The sequence below is a fragment of the Manacus candei genome, unplaced genomic scaffold (genome assembly GCF_025592945.1).
Source record: "Manacus candei isolate 608988 ecotype Guabito, Panama unplaced genomic scaffold, ASM2559294v1 h1tg000040l, whole genome shotgun sequence".
In the NCBI taxonomy this organism is placed as follows: domain Eukaryota; kingdom Metazoa; phylum Chordata; class Aves; order Passeriformes; family Pipridae; genus Manacus; species Manacus candei.
The window spans coordinates 2,288,551-2,310,618 of record NW_026138088.1 but is presented as its reverse complement, the minus strand read 5'-3'; the positions used below and the strand labels follow the sequence as shown (position 1 = coordinate 2,310,618).

Sequence of the window (22,068 nt, the reverse complement as noted above, 5' to 3'; positions counted from 1 at the left end):
GTGGAAAAAATTGACTTTGCAGGACCACAAGAGAAATAACAGGGATAATTAAAGGAATTCCAGGACAGGTGACAAAGCTGGGACACTCAATCCTGCCAAAATAATCCTCCATCCCACTTTTCCATACAACCTGCTCCCTTTAAAAAGGTGTTTCGGTGGAATCATGGAACATCTGAAGCTGGAATGGAGCCCCCAGGAGCAGATTCCAGATCCCTAAAACTCAACTGTGGCACTGAGAGCAGCTCCCAGGGGCTCCCTGAACTCCAAGGCTCCAATTCCAGCAGGTCTGGAGGGGGCAGGATGGTCCCCAAGGAGCACAAGTGACACATTTGAGGAAGGGGAGGGATTTTTCTATGGGCAGACAGTGACAGGAATGGTTTTGAACTGCCAGAGGGGGCAAGGAGTGATGGGATCTTGGGAAGGAATCGTTCCCTGGCACAGGTTGCCCAGAGAAGCTGGGGCTGCCCCATCCCTGGAAATGTCCAAGGCCAGGTTGGAGTAACCTGGGACAGAGGAATGTGTCCCTGGGGGTGGAGCTGGATGAGCTTTGAGGTCCCTTCCAACCCAAACCATTCCATGATTCCATGTTTCACCCCCAATCCCTCCAGCCTGGTGTGAATTCCCCACCTGGATTTGTCCTGACAAACCAACCAACCAAAACAAACGAGGACCAACCTCCTGGAGAGAACAGAGCCTTTGGGATTGTGCCTCTTCCAGGCTGATCCCCTAAGTGTGGAGCAGGGAAGGAGGTGGGAGGGAGCCCTTACCAAGCTTGATTCTTCAGTTTTCTCAGCTCTTTAGTCGCCCAGGTCGCGAGAGTTTTCGTTTTGTTCGTCTTGGATCTCCTCCCTTCCGTTAGCAGTTCATGGATCATGGGTCTGGCTTCTACTAATTTCAGAACATCTTTCCCAAATGCTGTACACAAATCCCTGGAAGGAGGGGAGAGAGAGGCTCTGAGCACCACAAACAGCTGTGCCAGCAGGCAGAGCTCTGACTCACAGATCCTTTGGAAAACGCTGCAGATGGTCACTGATTCCAGGCCTGCCACTGAAAGGGATGTTCAGCCTCCTGTCCCAGGGCTGATCTGCCCTAAATTCAGCAGGAAGGACTAAAACACCCCGAACTGGGTCTCCTCTGGACCCTGAGGACGGGAGGTTTTTTGCTTCTGAGCTTTTCTGTTTCAGCTCATCCCTTTAAAAACCCCTAAATCTGGAATTCCCGGGGCGACCTCCACTTGCACCTCCCGGTTTTTCCACCTGTGTGATGCCTTCACACCCCGAGTTAAACACCCAGCACTGCTGGAAAACCCCAGAGCTGATGCTAAACACTTGAGAGAGGCAGGAGAAAGGGCAGATTGCAGGGATTCTGGAATGGGGGGAAGGCCTTACCCTATGAGCCCGGCAGCACAGGCCACCACCCCGTCCGTGTGATCCTCGTCCCCAGCGATGTGGTCGATGTAGGACAGGATAAATTCTACTCTGGGCTGCACCAGCATCACATCAGCTGCAAGGGAAAGGCTCTGTCAGAGCAGGGGGACACAGGGACAGCGTGACAGGGCTTCCAGGGATTCCAGCAAACCCAAAACAGGTGGAATCTGACCCAAAAGAGCTTCTCTGACAGGGAGGGGGAAATGCTGCCAGAGGAACCACAGTGAAAGGCTCTAAACACGCTCCCTGCCTGTGGCAGCAGAGTGTTCACTCCCACAGGGGAGGGAAGGAACGGGGATATTCCCATGGATGTGATAACCATGGAGAAAAGGTGCTCAGGGGGGACCTTATTCCTCCCTGGAAGGAGGTTGGAGCCAGGGCGGGCTCTGATCCCAGAACCAGGGACAGGACAAGAGGAAAGGGCCTCGAGTTGCAGCAGGGGAGGTTCAGATGGGATATGTGGGAAAATTCCTTCATGGAAAGGGTTGTAAAGCACCGGCACAGGGCAGTGGTGGAGTCACATCCCTGGAATATCCAAAACCCATGTGGGATGTGGCACTTGGGGATGTGGGTCAGAGGTGACACAGCAGTGCTGGGCTGACAGATCCTTAAGGATCTTTCCCAACCTCAGCATTCCCGTGATCCCAGCCCAGGGTACTCACGGTGCACGTTCTCCTGGTCTCCCTTCAATCCCTGGATGATCCCAGTGTAGGCTTCCAGGCAGCCCTCCCTCAGCTCGTTCAGGTAATCCACCATGTCATAGTCAGACTGGAAAGGGCCACAGGAATGGGAATGAGACACTGGGAACACCCTGAGGACGAGCACAGCCCCTTGCTGGGCTGGGCACACCTTACCTTGTCCACCTGTGCCTGGGATGCCTGTTGGAGGGTGTTCAGCACCACGTCCAGGTACTTCTTAAACTCCCCCCCAATGGCCAGGGCGATGTCCCCAAACACTGAGAGGATCTGGGGCTTCACAGACCTATGGACATTTTCATTCTGGAAGAGATTCCAGCAGGGCCAACGTTCAGTTTTTTTGGGAAGGGGGCCGGAGCCAAATAAATGCAGATTATTTACTCCAAATGCAAATCCTTGCCCCCAATAAGTTTGGATCCCGTTCAAATAGTAAGCAAGATAGTTGTCAAACAGGAGATGATCCGAGCATTCCTAACACTTGTGCTTCTCCCACCTCCCACCTCCCTCGGAGTGTGCAGCCAACTGTTACTAATGAGGAGGGAAACACTCACCCCCAAGTTCTCCAGGAGCAGCTGCATAACCTCGTCACAGAAAGGCAGGATGTTGGACTGCAGGGCTCTGCACAAGTCCCCAACCAGGCCCACTGCAGACAGGCAGACCTGCAAATAGCACAGCAACACCCCCAGTGTGAGTCAGTCCCTGCTCCAGCCTCCCGGATCCTGCTCCTTCCAGCACTCTGGAGTGGGGAGAGGTTAATTAAACCACGGGGAATAACGACCCTGAGAGCAGCTGAGGAGTCCCTGGGCAGTTCCTGCTTCCTTAACCTGCTTCCTTAACCCCAGAGCAGAGATCCAGGTGCCCATGGAGAGACAGGGACTGAGTCTGAGCAAACCCAAACACGTCGTGTCTCAGCACCCACCCCCTTGGAGGGCACCAGGGCTCGACATTCCAGTGGGAAATCCCATCCAGCAGGACCTCCTTCCTCATCAAGGCCAGCAAATGTGCAGTGTCCAGGCACTGGAGGCTTCTGCTCCACTAAGTCTGAATTTATGCACAGAATTAGACTGGTTGGGGCTGGAAGGGACTTTAAAGATCATCACATTCCACCCCTTGCTGTGGGCAGGGACACCTTCCACTAGCCCAGGTTGCTCCAACCTGGCCTTGGACACTTCCAGGGATCCAGGGGCAGCCACAGCTTCTCTGGGCAAAGGGAGCAAAGTCTTGGATCTCTACCTGGTACTCGGCATAGTTCTTCAGTCCAATGCCAAGGAAGGGTTTGAAGGCATCCATGTACTTCAGGAACTCTCCACCTAAGACTGTGTGTGGAAAATATTCCAGTTAGAAAGAAAAAAAAAAAACATTTGTGACCAGAATCCTATTTTGCTGGAGTTCAACAAGTCAGCAGCTCACCACTGCATCCCACCCAAACCCAGGGGAAATCAATTCTCCTCCAGGCAACCCCCAGGAAATGAGAGGCACTGAAATGTGTCCAGGGCCACCTGGAGATTCCCAAGAGCCAAATTCCCTGCGGATTTTTGCCACTGTGATTTGTGATAAACAAGAGCAGTGGCTGTAAATCCACAGCCAGAACAGCCCTGAGTCACCAGGGGGGGTGAATCACTCAGGTAACATCCAATCTGTCCTGGAGCTGCTCCAAGGGAACAGGTTCCCTTGGGATGGGAACTGGACAGAGCAGCACTAATTTGAGGTGTTTGTTTGGTTTTTTTTTTTTCCTGGCAAAATTTGCTCTGTGGCAAGATTATAAACTGAAACCAAACCATTCCTTCGTGGAACAGAAATCTGGAATAACCAGCCAGGCTCAGACATGGCGAGATCATGGAACACAGGATGGTTTGGGTTGGAAGGGACCTTAAGGATCATCCAGTTCTACTCTCAGGGACACCTTCCACTAGCCCAGGTTGCTCCAAGTCCCTTGGACACTTCCAGGGATGGGGCAGCCACAGCTTCTCTGGGAAATCCATTCCAGCCCCTCTCCACCCCCACAGGGAAGAATTCCTTCCCAATATCCCCTTCCTGAGTCCATTTCTCCAGGAAAAGGAGGAGCAATGATACACAGATCTGTAGGGTCAGACCTGACATTCCAATGGGAAATCCCAGCCAGCAGAACCTCCTTCCTCACTAAGGTCAACAAATGTCCAGTGTCCAGGCACTGGAAACTTCTGCTGGATTAACCTGAATTTGGGTGCAGAATTAGAACAGTTTGGCTGGGAAGGACCTCAGAGATCACCACATTCCATGGGCAGGGACACCTTCCACTGGCCCAGGCTGCTCCAGCCTGGTCTTGGACACTTCCAGGGATGGAAGTGCAACGAGGCTGGGGAAGGGACTGGAGCACAAGTGCTGTGAGGAGAGGCTGAGGGAGCTGGGGCTGTTCAGCCTGGAGAAGAGGAGGCTCAGGGGAGACCTCCTCACTCTCTGCAACTCCCTGACAGGAGGGGGGAGCTGGGTGGGAGTTGATCTCCTTTCCCAGGCAACCAGCAATAGGACAAGAGGGCTGGGTCTTCAGCTGTGCCAGGGGAGGTTTAGGTTGGATATCAGAATTTCTTTCCAGGGAGGGTGCTCAGCCATTGGAATGGGCTGCCCAGGGTGGATTCTCCATCCCTGGAGGTTTTTAAGAACAGACTGGATGTGGCATCAGTGCCATGGTCTGGGAACCACGGGGGGGTTGGGTCAAGGGTTGGACTTGATGATCTCAGAGGTCTTTTCCAACCCAGCTGATTCTCTGATTTTATGATTCTATGAAGTGCAGCCACAGCTTCTCCATCCCAGGGGTGCTCACACGACGCCTCGAGCAAAACCAGCACCTGATGCTATTTTTCCCCCCCCCCACAAACCAAACCAGCAGGATCCAAAGCTGCCCTGCCCTGTCCCAGCCCAGAGCTGACCTTCCACCAGGGTGCTGACAGCCATCAGGGCATCCTCCTGCACTCCCCCTGAGCCCGCCGTGCTCTGGAACATCCTCAGCAGCGAGGCCATGACCACGTCCGAGATCTGCAGGGCATCCTGGTGCTGCACCTTCCTCAGCACGTTCTGCAGGGACAGGAGGACACACCACCACTGTTGCCATCCCTCTGAGCCCACATGAAGCTTTTCCACCCCCTCTTTCCCCCCCCTCATTCCCAGAAAGGAACTGCTGTTTGAACTCCGCCGCCACAAAAATCCCTTTTCATTCTGCTCCCATTCAATTCTGCAGCCACAGGATGAGCTGAATTTACCTTTCCTGCTGCATAGGCTGTTCTCCCAGCTTTCCATTTGTAAGCTGGAATTAAATGTGCCCAGCCCAAATTTGATCCTATGAGAACAAAAGAAGCAAGGAGGGTCCCTTTTCTCTGTCACAGAGAGGGTGAGCTCGGACGGGCCCAACTTTAGAAATGCTGATTGTTGAAAGAAAATGCTTTTTATGGAAAGAGAAGGGCCAATTCCTTATAATAACAATTATTTTAAGGTTGATTCTTCACTCCAAAGAGATGGACTCAGGCTGTTTAAATAATTAAGCCTTGATTTAGAGAATTAACAGGGTGGTTTGGGTCGGAAGGGACCTTGGAGATCATCAAATTCCAACCTTCCACTAAGCCCAGGTTGCTCCAAGCCCTGTCCAAACTGGCCTTGGACACCTCCAGGGATGGGATTTTCTCGTTCCTTTTAAATATTAACAAATGGATTTATGGTAAAATAATAAAAAATGCTGTAACAAAACAGTGTATGTGACCATTTAACAGTGATAAAAGCCCCTCTGCTGAGTTTTACCCAGTGGAATTTAAGTATTTGCTGCAACTGAGAAAATGCTTTAGGTTCAGATTTTGGGATAATGAAGAAACACATGTTTACAAATTAAAATTGGCAGTTTAATTCCACTTCTCTTACACTCCCCAGGGGCAAACAAAGCTGTGCTGGGAGAGATCAGGGATCAGCAGAAGGAGATTCCAGACACTGAATCTCCCCTTTAAAGCCCAACTTAAGGACAGATTATTCCCATCTACCCATTATTTTTCAAAATTAACCTAAAAATTGGAGAGTGAAAGCAACCATAAGGCTTTTGAGGGAGCAGATGAATGATTCCTCAAATCAACCTGGAGACAAACACCCCAGATTCCAAAGGGGTGCTCTGAGCAATCTCCTGAGAGCTGATTTTGGGGGGAAAAAAGAAAAAATAAAGTGTTTTCAGTGGGATCTGTAGGAGTAACCAAGGAACTGCACTGCCCTGGTGCTCCCAGTCACACTGCTCATTACCAGATGTTTCATTTCAAGGCCTCTTGGTGCCTTTTAATTAGAGCCATTTGAAATAAGAACACCAACCACAGGAGGCAGATGAAGGAATTCGAGCCGTGCTGGAGGGTTTTTTTTTTATGCCTGTGCCAAGCAAAGGGGTTGTTCAGGCTGTAGCCAACACAGGAGCCAAGCTGACAGCACATACAATCCTTTATCCCACCTTTAACAGGCTGCCCACAGTGTTCCTGCTTCAAATTGCCCTAAATTCTGCCACTCGAGGCTTCTGATCCTCGTCTCACCTCCCACGTGTCAGCTGGGACACAAATCCACTTCTCCTCATTCAGATCTGATCAACAGGCCCCAAGCCTGGCTCCTCAGGGGCACAGGAGCACCCCCAGAGCCACCCCATTCCCATAAAACCCCCGGGGGACAGCGGGACACTCACCTGGAGAGTCGCGCACAGGAGGGACTGGAGGTCGTTGAACTGGATTCTGTCTGAGGTGCTCTGGATGTGAGACTGGAACACAAGGCAAAAGAGGCTGCACTGGGTTCTGACAACACCAGCACATCCACACTGTGTTTAAATATTTGGGTTTTTAGGGTTTTTTGGTTGTTTTTTTTCAAATTGAAGACAAGAGGGACAGCGCGGAAGCTCAAAAGAGAATCCCAGGATCTTAAATCCCACCCAGTCCCACCTTCCACCAGCCCAGGTTGCTCCAAGCCCTGTCCAACGTGGCCTTGGACACTCCCAGGGATGGAGCAGCAGCTCTGTAAGGGGGGAGGTCGAATTGGGATTTACCCACCTCCATCTGCAGCACTTGCTGGAGCCGCTCCATGATGACCAGGGTTGTTTTTTGGACAGCAGGATAACAGTCCTTGGCACTGTTTTTCACTATTTCCATCAGGGATTCATATGCAGAACTCCTCAAGTTATTCTGGTGTCCATCAGGCCTGGAACAGAAGGGATAATTTGCAGCTCCCAGTGGCTCAGCCTTGCTTAGAAACAGACTTTTTTTTTTTTTTTCTTTTTAATTTTAGTAAACCAGCAACAGCCACATTTCAGGGCTGTGACAAGCAGCACTTGCATCCCTGCATTGCAAGCCTTGAAAGCAAAGGAAATTTATGAAGCCACTTTTAGCACTTTTCTTTTTTTTTATTTTTTTCAATTCTCTATTAATGATTTTCAGCATCTGGGAAGGAGGAGAGGGAGAGGAAAAGCCTCGAAGCCCCCAGAGAGAGGTGAGCAGCACATCAGTGCCCCTCTGGCACCCCCCTGGCACTGAGCTGGGATAGAAAGACAGCTGAGAGTGACTGATGGGCTCCAGAGCCTTGAGCCAGACACTCCTGTCTGGATGGAAATTAGGCAGGGAGAGCTTGGACTGAGCTCTTCAGACGAGGAACAGTTGAAGGAGGATCAATCCTGCAGCAAAAAGGCTCCACTGAGCTGAGCCAGGCACTGAACTCTGAGCTGGGGGGATTTATGGGACCTCCAAGGCACCATAAAACTGCAGCTTTGCCCTGAGTTTTCACATCTGCAGGGCTGGGAGCAAAAATCTTTTGCCTCGGTGGGAAGGGATGGAACCTCCAGGGGAGAGGGATGGAGGGGAACAGGCAGGGAAATGTGGAATTTTGGGTGTCCTGCTGAAATTCCTGGTTATCCAATGGCCCTGCAGCCAACCTGGCTGGGTGTGAAAGTGGGCACTTAAAATTCAGATTGAAAGGAAAGTAGAGGGGGTTCAAAAAAAAATAGGAGATTCAGGATAAAGTAGGAGAGGTTAAAAGTAAAATAAGGGAGACTGGAAGTAAGAGAAGAGATTTAGAGGAAAACTGGGGGGATTCAGAGGAAAAGAGGAGATTGGAAGTAAAATAGGAGAGATTCAAAGCAAAACTGGGGAGATTCAAAGGAAAAATCAAGAGATTCAGACTAAAACAGGAGATTCAAAACCAGGGGGGTTAAACTAAAATAAAAGATTGAAGGTAAAATGAGAGATTCAGAGGAAGAGGGGAGAGATTCAAAAGTAAAAACAGGAGAGATTAAAAGCAAAATTGGGGAGATTCAAAGGAAAAATCAAGAGATTCAAAACCAGGGGATTTAAAGTAAAATAACAGATATAAGGTAAAATGAGAGATTCAGAGGAAGACAAGACAGATTGAAAAACAGGAGATTCAAAGTAAAACCAGGAGAGATTGAAAAGTAAAACCAGGAGAGATTCAAAGTAAAAACCAGGAGAGAGTCAAACTAAAACAGGAGAGATTCAAAAACAGGGAGTTTAAAGTAAAATAAAAGATTTAAGGTAAAATGAGAGATTCAGAGGAAGAGGGGAGAGACTGAAAACCAGGAGAGATTCAACAGTAAAAACAGGAGAGATTGAAAAGTAAAACCAGGAGAGATTCAAAGTAAAAACAGGACAGATTCAAAAGTAAAACTAGGAGAGATTGAAAAGTAAAAACAGGAGAGATTCAAAAGTAAAAAGAGGAGAAATTCAAAGTAAAAACAGGAGAGATTGAAAAACAGGAGATTTAAAGGAAAACAGGAGAGACTCGAGGCAAAAAAAGAGCTTCAAGATTAAAAAAAAGGAGATGTTTGAAGTAAAAGCAGGAGAGATTGGTACCTGTCTGCAGTCTCCAGAAGTTTCTGCACGATCAGCTCGAAGGAGGAGGACAAGCAGTAGGTTGCTGGTTCTTCCTGATCATCAGCCACATCTGCAGCTTCATAGGCAGCTTCAGCAAGGCTGGAGAAGGCCTGGAACACACCAAAAAACAGGGGTTTTATTTCCCCTGGGTTCAGCCTCGCTGCTCCAGGAACACACATTCCCTCAGGGCTCGTTGTAAGGACCAAAAAATAAAAAATCAAACCCCAAAAAAAGCCCCCCCCAGGATTAACAAGTGCAGAGGGACTGTGCTGAGCCAGGTGGGTTTAGAGGAGGTTGAAAAGCTTCCTGATTTTCATTTTCATCTCAAAAAGGCATCGTAATCATCCCCCTGAGCAGACAAAAAAGCCACAAAAAGCTCCCTGGACCTTTGCCAGGAGTGAGTGATGGAGAAGGGGAAGCCTTTAAACCCCTGGAAGAGGGAAGGAACAGCTCCTGTCACTCCTGAAGCTTGTTTTGACATGCAAATCCTCCTCTCCACCCAGTTCTACCCCAGCAGGGATGTGGAGCAGCAGGGAGTGGATCCTGCTCCCCAATTAGTGCCTCTGGGAGTGGATCCTGCTCCCCAATTAGTTCTGGAATCACCACTGGAATCAGATCCAGGTGATGGTGAACAAGGTTTTCCACCTTTTCCTTAAGCTGCCTCCCCCAAAAAACCCCCCTAAATCCCAGCATCTCTTTTCCAAACAGCCATTACACCTCACCAGGGAGCTTCCACTGAAGGTAACTTTTAAACTCAGGGAATATTACATTTTTTTCTCCTGAAAAATCCATTTGTTCCTTAATTTTTTTCCCCACAGCCACAAAAGACTTTGAGATCATTTGAGTGTCAACCACAGTGTGGGGTTGGCTGAGCAAGCCATGAATCAGCTGGCAAACCTTTTAAGTGTGTGTAAAAATATGGGAAAAATAATATGGGAAAAATAATAGAGGAAAATGCAGAGAAATATGAAAAGAAATGGGGGAAGAAATAAATGGGGTGAAGAAAAATGGGGGAAAAAAGAAATAAATGGGGGGAAAAGAAATAAATGGGGGGAAAAGAAATAAATGGGGGGAAAAGAAATAAATGGGGGGGAAAGAAATAAATGGGGGGGAAAGAAATAAATGGGGGGAAAGAAATAAATGGGGGGGAAAGAAAGAAATGGGGGGAAAGAAATAAATGGGGGAGAAAGAAAGAAATGGGGGGAAGAAATAAATGGGGGAAAATAAAAATGGGGGAAAAGACATAAATGGGGGAAAGAAAGAAAAAAATAAATGGGGGGAGAAATAAATGGGAGGAAAAGAAATAAATGGGGGGAAAGAAATAAATGGGGGGGAAAGAAATAAATGGGGGAAAAAAAACGGGGGGAAAGAAGTAAATGGGGGGAAAGAAGTAAATCGGAGGAAAGAAATAAATGAGAAGAAATAAATGGGGGAAGAAATAAATGGGGTGAAGAAATATAGAAAAATACAGGGAAAATATAGAAAAATATAGGGGAAATATAGAAAAATATGGGGAAAATATAAATGTGTGTATTCATATCTGTATCTATTGATTTGTATCCACAGATATCCCAGTAACTCCCTGACAGGAGGAGGTCGGGCTCTTCTCCCAGTAACAAGCAAGGGGACAAAAGGAAACGTCCTCAAGTTGCTCCAGGGGAGGTTCAGGTTGGACCTCAGGGAGAATTCCTTCATGGCCAGAGTGGCCAGGCACGGGAACAGGAACAGGAGGGAATCCCCACCCCTGGAAGTGCCCAGAGCAGCACTGGTGAGCCCACCCCTGGAGTGCTGTGTCCAGCTCTGGGCCCTCAGCTCAGGAAGGACATGGAGGGGCTGGAGCAGGGCCAGAGGAGAGCAACGAGGCTGGGGAAGGGACTGGAGCACAAGTGCTGTGAGGAGAGGCTGAGGGAGCTGGGGGGGCTCAGCCTGGAGAAGAGGAGGCTCAGGGGAGACCTCCTCACTCTCTGCAACTCCCTGACAGGAGGGGGGAGCCGGGGGGGGTTGGTCTCTTTTCCCAGGCAACCATCAGCAAGACAAGAGGGCTGGGTCTGCAGCTGTGCCAGGGGAGGGTTAGGTTGGAGATTAGAAAGAATTTCTTTCCAGAGAGGGTGCTCAGCCCTTGGAATGGGCTGCCCAGGGAGGGGGTGGATTCTCCATCCCTGGAGGTGTTTAAGGACAGACTGGATGTGGCATCAGTGCCATGGGCTGGGAACCACAGTGGTAGTGGATCAAGGGTTGGACTTGATGATCTCAGAGGTCCCTTCCAACCCAGCTGATCCTGGGATTCTCTGACCCCACTGGAGGACACGGGGAACAGCCAGACACGACCTCCGAGCCCAGCGATCCCAAGGGAGCAGCATTCCCGGGCTGGGCCGGGTTCCCCCCGAGCTCCCAGGGGTTTCCTCACCCAGCAGACGTTGGTGGCCACCCTGGGCTCGGCGCTGAGCCCCTCCATGAGGCACTGCAGCAGCGGGGCCAGGTAGATGTCGTTGATGGCAGCCTCGGGCAGCATCTCGCAGATCCGCCCCACCGTCCAGGCCGTCGTGTCCCTCACCACCACACTGGGGTCCTTCATCAGCTCTATCAACGTGGGCATGGCCTGCAACAGCAGCCAGGAGCAGCCAGGTCAGCACGTGCAAAAGGCAGGGTTTGAATTCCTCCAGCCCACCCAGCTCCCTCCACCTCGTCACCTCCAAACCTTGCCCTGACATCAAACCCCCCTCTGTTCTCTCAGAAGGAGGATCAGAGATGCTTTTGGGGAGCAAATCCCCTTATCCACTCAATTCTACCCTCTGTTCTCTCAGAGGGCAGGAGCAGAGACACTCTCTGGGAGCAAACCCCCCTCTCCACTCAGTTCTATCCTCTGTTCTCTCAGAAGTAGGATCAGAGATGCTCTCTGGGAGCAAACCCCCCTCTCTGCTCAGTTCTACCCTCTGTGCCCTCAGAAGGCAGGAGCAGAGATGCTGTTTAGGAGCAAATCCCCCTCTCTGCTCAGTTCCACCCTCTGTTCTCTCAGAAGGCAGGAGCAGAGCCTGGGATTCTCTCACCTGTTTTGTTTAACGAGCACTTGAGAACCTCCTGCAATTTAACTCCAAGACAAAAATAAAAACCAAACAAACAGGGAAACAATTCCTCCAAAAACCCACGGGTTTTTTAACCCTCCAAGCCCCCCCAAACCTCACCTGTATTACTAAAGGTTTGAGCTGGTTGGGCTCTGGCCCTTCCAGGATGCATCCGAAGGCCATCACGGCCGCGTCCCGGTACCTCCAGTCGGGGTTCTTGATGTGCTCCTTGATGAAGGGCAGCACGTGGGGGACGATGTCGTCCTCGCAGCACGTGGCCAGCAGCATCAGGCACACCCCAGCAGCCTTGCAGGGGTTCCAGTCGTCGTCGTCGTCGTTCTCATCCTGGAAAAAAGCGCCGGGAACGTCCCTGAGCACCCGTGGGATTCACGGAATTCACCCGCGGTTGGCGCCGGATTTCAATCCATCCCAGTCTGGCAGAGGGGTTACTCCATCCCTCTGCACCTTCCCAACCTGGAGCAAAGCTCTGCTGGCACACCTGGAGGGGCCTCACCCGCTTTCCCAACTCCCTCCCACTTATCCAGGTGGAAGTTTTATCCCCTGGATCCGTTATCATCCATCCCGGAGCGATCCCTAGGGATTTTCGGCTCCAGGAGCCTCCAAAAGCAGGTGATGTCCTTCTAATTTTCCTTAAATTAAGGCAACAATTCCTGCTCCAAATAATCCAAGTTATTTTTGGCTCTACAAACTTCCAAAACTGGGTGAAATCTTTCTGATTTTCCTTGAATTAAGAGGATGTTCAAAACAGAACTCCTGCTCCAAATAATCCAGGTATTTTTGGTTCTACAAACCTCAAAAAATGGGTGAAATCCTTCTTATTTTCCCTGAATTAGGAGGATGTTCAAAGCAGAATTCCTGCTCCAATTAACCCAGGGATTTTCAGCCCTGCAAGCCTCCAAAAACTGGGTGATATCCTTCTGATTTTCCTTGAATTAAGAGGAGGTTCAAAGCAGAATTCCTGCTCCAAATAATCTAGGGATTTTTGGTTCTACAAACCTCAAAAAATGGGTGAAATCCTTCTTATTTTCCCTGAATTAGGAGGATGTTCAAAGCAGAATTCCTGCTTCAATTAACCCAGGAATTTTTGGCTCTAGGAGCCTCCAAAAGCAGGTGATGTCCTTCTATTTCTCCTTAAATTAAGAGCATGTTCAAAGCAGAATTCCTGCTCCAAATAATCCAGGTTATTTTTGGCTCTACAAACCTCCAAAAACAGGTGACATCCTTCTATTTCTCCTTAAATTAAGAGCATGTTCAAAGTAGAATTCCTGCTCCAAATAATCCAGGGATTTTTGGCTCTACAAACTTCCAAAACTGGGTGAAATCCTTCTGATTTTCCTTGAATTAAGAGCATGTTCAAATCAGAATTCCTGCTCCAAATAATCCAGGGATTTCTGGCTCTACAAACCTCCAAAAATGGGGTGACATCCTTCTGATTTTCCCTGAATTAGGAGGATGTGCAAACCACAATTCCTGCTCCAGTTAAACAGCTCCTTCCCCCACTAAGCCCAGGCTCTTAAACCCTTTAAAAGCTCAGCCTGGGATTCTCTCACCTGTTTTGTTTAACAAGCACTTGAGAACCTCCTGCAATTTAACTCCAGGATAAAAAAAAGACAAACAAACAAACAGGGAAACAATTCCCTGGATTCACTCAGAGCACTTTTCCCAGCCAAATGAACTCTGTCCCGTACAGCTTAATTAACAGTTTTATTTTCTAATTAGACCTGCTGCAGCAATTCCATTAGTTTTGATTAGCCTGGGAAGCACAGCCCCAAACAAGTCCCTGGGAAGTGTTTAATGGGCACTAAATAAACACTCCAGGCTCAAAGATTCCAGGAGCTGGATCTCAGAATGTGCAACACCGGGTTTAATTTCACCAGTATTTCCTTAGGAATACAGGGAATTCTTACCAGACCTCTCCAGAAATCACAAATTTCCGAGCAGGGAAAAGCTGCTGGAGGCAGTTCCAGAGTCTCAGCCCCAAAACTGATGCATCATTTGCTCAGAGTGGTGCATGAAACCTCATCACAGACCGAGGAACTGCCACCACCTGGAGCCCCTCGGGGAGCAGGGGGAGCAGGAACCCCCTTCCCAGGGCAGCCAGGAAGGAGCACCCTGATCCCAGAGCTCCAAACCCCCCAGGAATTCTGAACTCCCCCTGATCCAAGAGCTCCAAACCCCCCAGGAATTCTGAACTCCCCCTAATCCCAGAGCTCTGGACCTGGAGCTCCAAACTCCTCAGGAATTCTGAACTCACCCTGATCCCAGAGCTCCAAATCCCCCAGGAATTCTGAACTCCCCCTGATCCCAGAGCTCCAACCCCCCCAGGAATTCTGAACTCACCTGCTTAGTCAAGGTCTGTGTGAGGATTGGCACCAAATACTGCAGTGCCCCCTTGGCATAGAACTTGCTGGTGTGCTCTGGAGGCCTCCCTTGTTCTGCTGCCTGGAAAAAAAAAAGGGGTAAAAAGGGGGTTTTCAGTGGCTAAAGAGGATGAATTTATTATAAACTCCCTTTAAAGTTATTATGTAATATATATAGAATATATATAAAAATTATATACATATAAAATACATCATAATATATATATTACAATAATAGAACATTATACATCATATTAGGCACACTATGCATTATATTATATATTATACATTATATAATGATTACATTATATCATACATCATATTTTAACAGATACTGTACATTATATTATAAATACTATTATATTATAAATACTATTATAATTATATACTATTATAAATACTAATATATCCACTACACTAATAGTACAATATGTAAATATATATTACTAATATACAATATAGAGTAGAAAAATATATTATTATTATTATTATTATTATTATTATTATTATTATTGTAGTTGTTGTTAGTATTAATTCTTATAACCCCCAAATTTCCCTTTCCATGCTTTCCTCTCCTTCCCCAACACAAATCCAAAGCCAGGAAGCTCAAGGACACCCTGCACCCAAATCAAATATTCCAACACCCCAGCTGAATTTCCCATTCCATGCATGCCCAGATCCCTCCTCCCAGGGCACAATTATCCCTATTTTCAGTTCCCAGGTCTAATTAACCCCGAGGTGAAGGAGCAAAAGGTGCTCAGCAAACCACCCAACCCCACGTGCTGCTGCCTGTCCTTTTCTCCTTGCCTTTTTTTTTTTGGGAGCATTCACCATAAATATATATTTAGCTGCTTTTAAAGATGGAAATGATTCATCTCTCCAGCCCTTCAAAGTTTCAGCTGTTATTGATCTCTGCAGTTCATTTCTGCAAACAGCATCTGCCTGCAGAACAATACCCCCCAAAATCCAGCCATTCCAAGGGATAACTACTTTTATTCCAGCCACAGTTTTATATTTAACTCATAAATAATGGGCTGTGTAGAGTGGGATCAATCCTTCTGCAGGCTGGGGTAGGACTGAGCCCCTCATGGCCGAGACAGACCCCAAAATTTGAGGGCACAGAGTCCCCCAAAACAGCAGGGAATTAAAGAACTGCTCTGGATTCCTTGGGATACATCAATACAACAACTCCAAGAGCAGCAGCTCCAGGATCTGAGAATTCCCTGGCCTGGAGAACATGCTGAGTGCACATTCAGGTTAAGCCTGGAGCTGGAGCTGGCTCTGGAATGCTAACAAGGGATCAGGTCCCTGTCAGGTACCACTGGCACAGCCCCAGCCCTGCCTGGCACAGCCAGACCTGTCCCAGAACCTCCAGCTCCATTCCCAGCCTGCCTGGGAAGGATTTTCCTCTCTTCATCTGCTCCAGGAAGGGAAAGGGGCAGAGCTGAGCTTCACTCTGAGCTTTACCTTGAACCACAGAGCTCCAAACCAACCCCAATCCCTCCCTGGGAGGGGGGCGAGGCCCTGACACAGGTTGCCCAGAGAAATTTTGGATGCCCCTGGATCCCTGGAAGTGTCCAAGGCCAGGTTGGACGGGGCTTGGAGCAACCTGGGACAGTGGGAGGTGTCCCTGCCCATGGCAGGGGGTGGGATGGGATCTTTAAGGTCCCTTCCAACCCAAAACACGCCGGGAATTCCACGATTAAATCTTGGCAGTGACTGTGCAGATCTAAACCTTTGGTGTTATTAAACCAGCACATTTTTGATTGTTATTCCATTACTGGAAAAATCTGGGAGAGGCCTGGGATAGGAGCAGCACCTGTGTTTAAGTGCAGCACGATGTGGAAATAGGGAATAAGAAATAAGAGTGGGTTAATGGGGTTATTTTAAAGAAAATACCAGCTTTGACAGGGCTTGGAGCAATCTGGTCTGACAGAAAGTGTCCCTGCCCTTGGCAGGAGCTGGAACTGGAATTTTAAGGTCCTTCCAACCCAAATAATTTAATCACAGATTAAATGTGTGATTAAAGAAAATTCCCTCAGCCGAGGCCTCGCGTTCACCTCGTGGGGCAGAACAACCTGAGCACTGCTCACCACTGCACTGCTTCCAACCATTCCTCCCCCATAAACGGGAATTCCAAACCAGGAATTCCAAAGCTCCCCTTTTAAAACAAAAAGGAGAAACCAAGGCAGGTTTTTTTCAAGGAAAAAAAAAAAATAAATAAGGCAACAAAACGTTGCTGTTTTTCCTGAACAGTCTCAGTCTCAGCAGCAGCCCCGGCCTGGGGGGGCTCTGGTGGGTTCCCCTTTTTTTGGGAGAACATTCCCACGGCATTCCCAGCTGGATCCAAGCCTTGCCAGGGCTCCCCACCTCCGAGGCCTCGATGGCCAGATCCATCTCCTCGTCGCAGACGTTGGACCAGAACTCGATGCCCTGCAGGGCCACCTCGTCGATGTCGCTCTTCATCGCCTCGATCGTGATCTGCGACGGGCAAAACACCAGAAAAAGGACATTTTAAAAAGTTGTTTCTCCCGGAATCCACGGCCCCACTTCGGGCCCGTGGCTGAAATCGGAGGCCACGGTGGAGTTTTTGTTCTTGGAGGTTCCAGAGGGGTTGTGTTGTTGGATCTGAGCCCCCCGGGAGGGCTGGAGGGCAAAATCAGCATTTGGAGCCTCAGGGCTGGGGGTTACAGGGATTTATAGGGAAAGGGATGGTCAGGATCCAGGAAAAGGGAGGGAAAGGAGGAATACAAGAGGGATTAAAATCAGGAATACAAGAGGAGTTAAAATCAGGAATACAAGAGGGATTAAAATCAGGAATACCAGAGGGATTAAAATCAGGAATACAAGAGGAATTAAAATCAGGAATGTAAGAGAAAGAAGCATCAGGAATGTAAGAGGAAGAAACATCAGGAATGTAAGAGGAAGAAACATCAGGAATGTAAGAGGAAGAAACATCAGGAATACAAGAGGAATTAAAATCAGGAATACAAGAGGAATTAAAATCAGGAATACCAGAGGAACTAAAATCAGGAATACAAGAGGAAGAAAAATCAGGAATACAAGGGGAATTAAAATCAGGAATACAAGAGGGATTAAAATCAGGAATACCAGAGGGATTAAAATCAGGAATACCAGGGGAATTAAAATCAGGAATACCAGAGGAATTAAAATCAGGAATACCAGAGGAATTAAAATCAGGAATACAAGGGGAATTAAAATCAGGAATACAAGGGGAATTAAAATCAGGAATACAAGGGGAATTAAAATCAGGAATACAAGGGGAATTAAAATCAGGAATACAAGGGGAATTAAAATCAGGAATACCAGAGGAATTAAAATGAGGAATACCAGAGGGATTAAAATCAGGAATACAAGAGAAAGAAAAATGAGGAATACAAGCAGAAGAAAAAAATCAGGAATGTAAGGAAACTTTTGTAAAAGATTAGGATAAAGGAGGACAGGGAGATCAGGCAAATAAATGTGAGAAATATAAATACAAGTAAAGGAACACTGTAGAAATAAGTATGAGAAATATAAATAAAGGAAGATCAGAAGTAACTATGAGGAATATGGACATAAATGTGAGAATTAGAGCTACAAATACATGTGAGAATTACAAATACAAATATATATGAGAAATACAGATACAAATATGAGAATTATAAATACAAATATGAGAATTATAAATACAAATATGAGAATTATAAATACAAATATGAGAATTATAAATACAAATAAATATGAGAATTATAAATATGAATAAATATGAGATACAAAAATGCAAATATAAGAAATCTGACTACTCACAGCAAACAGAGCAGGCCCCATGTAAGTCTCCATATACTGATAATAAAGGGACATTATCTTCACCAGGTTCTGTAAGGCAGCCACTCGTACCTTTGGGGCAAAAAAAGGGATTATTTAACACAATTCTGGTTGTTTTACCTGGGTTTGGGTGTCAGGAAGGTGCAGGGGCAAACCAAGCCCTGAATTCACTCACCCTTGTATCTGGACACTGTGTTGCTTCACAGACTACTTGCATAATAAAGTGCCTTTCAGACTAGAGAAAAGAAAGCAAAAAAGAACATTAGAAGGGGCTTTACAAAAGCACTGGAGGCTTCCTGGGGAGGCTGAGTTTGAGCCTGGGTTGGCCCAGTCCCTCCTGCAGCAGTTCTGAAGATCCAGGGGCAGCCCAGGGCACTCACTGCACTATTTTAAACCATTTCTCCCCCAGAGGGGGAATCCCAAGTTTTCCATTGCAAGGGTTCAACTGGCTGTCTTTAAAATAAAAAGGGAAATAAAGACTCAGCTTTTCAGGGAAAGGAGTAAAAAAAAATCCCTGCTGTTCCCTATTTTCAGCAGTTTCTTCCAGAAAATTCCAGTCAGGACATCGATTTCTCGGGGGGGGCAGCACCTGGATTCCCACTTTTTGGCAGGAAGGAACAGATTTGTTTATTATTATTATTATTTGACAGGTTATTGAACAGGACTGATCCCACAGAAATGGAGCCTGAATGGATCCTGCACCTCCCACCCCCAATTCTGGAAGGCTCAGCTGATCCCCCATCAACACCCACCGAGGATTTTAGGGAGAGGTTTCCATGAAAAGCCCCTCTAAGCTGGAGGTTCAGCATTAATCCCACCTTCCCCACACTGTCCCTGGCAGAGAACTAAGGGATAAGACTTAAGCTGAGAAGGAAAAACCAAAATCAGTGGGTTTGGCTGCTCTGCAGAGAGGCTCATCCCGAGGTTGGACTTTTCCTCCCCCAACGATTTCCAGAGGCCAAGTCAAACCTGGATGGGAGCCACAAGCACTTGAAAGGAAGTGCTGATCCAAGCTGGTCCTGGATCAGGAAAGCAGAGCATCCAACAGGCTCAGCTCTAAGGTCAGTTCAACTTCATTCCCCCCCTCTCCCCCAAAAAAAAAACCCCAAACGTTTCCTCGGCACCGAAAATTTCCGCGGGATTTTTTTAGAGGTGAATCCAAGTCTCAGCCAGAACAGGATTATCCATCAAAACTCAGCGTGGTGCATGATTCCTCATCACAGACCATGGATTCAGCCCTGGGATCTGAGGCCAAGGGGGGTTTTTTTTTTTCCCTCCTCACCTCTTTGTCAAAGTTTGCTTTGGTGAATTCCAAAGAGTTCAGGAGTGCGTTGGTGGCCGCCAGCTTGACGTTGTTGCTGGGCTCTTCCTTCCTCATTCCCTGGATAATGGCTGTCAGGATCTCGTTGGATTTGTCCTGGAGCTGCTCTGGATCCTGGGAAGAAGTTTCCATGCAGTTATTTGCCACCTTAACAGTTTTTTTTTCCCTCTGAGCTCAATCCTGATGTCTCAAGTTTTAGGACGTTTTGCTCCGAGCTCAATCCTGATTCCTACAAATTTTAGGACGTTTTGCTCACTGGGAAATCCAAGGAATTCCTGCACCAGGACACCTTTGCTGCTTTTGGGATGAGGAGGAGACTGAACTGAGCACGAAAACTCCATAAATGCAAAGCCAAACAAATCCCAACTGTATCAAACATAAGCCAACAGGACTTGACTTTGCTCACCCAGAATGTTAAAAACCCACTGATTTCCAACTAATTTATGGACTGGGCAGAGCTCTACTTTTACTGGTAAATTTGCCAATATCTTTTAGACATAACAGCAAAAAAATGCACTGCCTGGAGCAGCAGCAAGGGCAGGAAACTGTTAAATCACTGTTAAACACTCAAGGCTTAGGGAATAAAGCTGTGAATACACACTAAAGATTCATTTTTCTTCGTGGCAAAATCAAGTCTGCAGGACCCACAAGTAACTGGGTGAATTGTTACATCAGGATTTACCCAGTAGAAAAATTTAAGGTTCCCAAACTACTGCCACAAAACTATGAAAACTCTAAAGGGGGGATCTTATAAAATAAATATAAGATGGGATATACCCAACCAGCAAGGCAGGGCACCCGAAAATCCAGAGGTTAGTGATCCATTCCACCCCAAAAAACCCAAGGAACAGCCCCTCCAGAGCTGCAGGGACTCGTCACAAACAGATTTCCTCTTTTATTTCACTTTTCTCCCCAGTGAAACCAACCCCTTGAAGCCAAATAAAAGCCCCAAACGAAAGATTTCCCCTCCTGCCTCACTCCAGAGAGATTCCAGCAGGGACACACGTTCTCCAGGACATTCAGTGGCACCAAAAGAGCAGCTGCTAATTCCAGTTTTTCAGCAGCAGGACACAGTTTTCCAACCAATTCCCACCAGGGGCTGCAATCCCGGGATAAACCCACCGGAGGTGCCTCCAAGAGCTCAACATTCCTGCCTCAAAAATTCCAGAATTAACAACAAGGGGGGTTCCCTACCAATATGAAGGTCAGGTTTTCCCAAGCCAGGAAGGCATCAAACACTGATCCCTGTTTTATCCCTGGTTTTATCCAACATTTGGATGCTGAGCTGGAGTTTTCCCCCGGCCTCGTGTGACCGCGGGGACACGGAAACTTAAACCTTCCCTTCAGGAAACATGACCTGGATTGGGGCTGGGAAAGCAGGTCAGTCCTTCCAGGCACCAGCCCTGGGTTTACTCCCACGGTTCTGCCAGCAGGATTAGGAACAGACAGCACAGGGAAGCACCAGCAGCCTCCTGGCTATGGAATCATGGAATTCCTAAGGCTGGAAAAGCCCTCCAAGACTGTCAAGTCATGGAACACCCCGAGCTGGGAGGGATCCAAGAGGATTATCCAATCCAACTCCTGGCCTTGCACAGGACAGCCCAAAATCCCACCCTGTCCCTGAGAGTGTTGTCCAAACATTCCCTGAGCTCTGGCAGCCCTGGGGCCGTGACCAAACCCTGGGGAGTTCCTGTGTCCAACCAACTTCTAGGGAAGAACCTTTCCTAAATCCCTCCTGACACAGCTTCAAGCCCAACCATGGAAGGGAAAAAGGAAGAGAAGAGGTTCTGGGGAGACCTTGGGAGCAAAATCCTTATGGAAATTCTTCAACCAGCTATGACAGGATTGGGGCCCTGTGGAGTTCTGGTGTCCTTCATCCTCTGGGGGAAGAAGTTTGTCCTAAAATCCAACCTAAGCATCTCTGACACGGCTTCAAACCCAACCACAGGAGGGAGAAATGAGGAGAAGAGGTTCTGGGGAGCGCCTGGGAGCAAAATCCTCATGGAAATGCTTCAACCAGCACCTCCTGGAGCTCTGGCTGTGACCAAACCCTGGGGAATTCCTGTGTCCAACCAACTTCTAGGGAAGAAACCTTTCCCAAAATTCCCCCGACACAGCTTCAATCCCAACCACAGGAGGGAGAAAGGAGGAGAAGAGGTTCTGGGGAGACCCTGGGAGCAAAATCCTCATGGAAATGCTTCAACCAGCACTCCTGGAGCTCTGGTAGGGTTGGGGCTCTGATCACTTCCCTGTGGAGTTCTGGTGTCCTTCATCCTCCGGGGGAAGAAGTTTGTCCTAAAATCCAACCTAAACATCTCTGACACAGCTTCAATCCCAACCACAGGAGGGAGAAAGGAAGATGAGAGGTTCTGGGGAGAGCCTGGGAGCAAAATCCTCATGGAAATGCTTCAACCAGCACCTCCTGGAGCTCTGGCTGTGACCAAACCCTGGGGAGTTCCTGTGTCCAACCACCTTCTAGGGAAGAACCTTT

At 47.9% G+C, this 22,068-nt stretch overlaps 1 protein-coding gene and 1 long non-coding RNA gene across 2 annotated transcripts in view; one reads left to right on the top strand and one right to left on the bottom strand.

Annotated features, from left to right (window-relative positions):
• Positions 1-763: 763 nt before the first annotated feature.
• Positions 764-22,068, bottom strand: part of KPNB1 (karyopherin subunit beta 1) — a 28,573-nt gene continuing 7,268 nt past the window's right edge. The window contains exons 5-21 of the mRNA XM_051794833.1: positions 19,539-19,691; positions 18,432-18,491; positions 18,239-18,328; positions 16,799-16,909; positions 14,409-14,510; positions 12,168-12,392; positions 11,393-11,584; positions 8,965-9,095; positions 7,156-7,303; positions 6,798-6,869; positions 5,029-5,173; positions 3,356-3,438; positions 2,674-2,781; positions 2,282-2,425; positions 2,090-2,195; positions 1,389-1,503; positions 764-929 (exon numbers count right to left, since the gene is read on the bottom strand). Coding sequence (XP_051650793.1) covers positions 764-929; positions 1,389-1,503; positions 2,090-2,195; positions 2,282-2,425; positions 2,674-2,781; positions 3,356-3,438; positions 5,029-5,173; positions 6,798-6,869; positions 7,156-7,303; positions 8,965-9,095; positions 11,393-11,584; positions 12,168-12,392; positions 14,409-14,510; positions 16,799-16,909; positions 18,239-18,328; positions 18,432-18,491; positions 19,539-19,691 — 2,151 coding nt within the window. The remainder of the gene's footprint in view (positions 930-1,388; positions 1,504-2,089; positions 2,196-2,281; positions 2,426-2,673; positions 2,782-3,355; positions 3,439-5,028; positions 5,174-6,797; positions 6,870-7,155; positions 7,304-8,964; positions 9,096-11,392; positions 11,585-12,167; positions 12,393-14,408; positions 14,511-16,798; positions 16,910-18,238; positions 18,329-18,431; positions 18,492-19,538; positions 19,692-22,068) is intronic.
• LOC127474270 (uncharacterized) lies at positions 12,746-13,380 on the top strand. Its single transcript, XR_007905787.1, has 3 exons — positions 12,746-12,805; positions 13,011-13,214; positions 13,329-13,380. It is a non-coding gene; the product is annotated as an uncharacterized LOC127474270 (long non-coding RNA).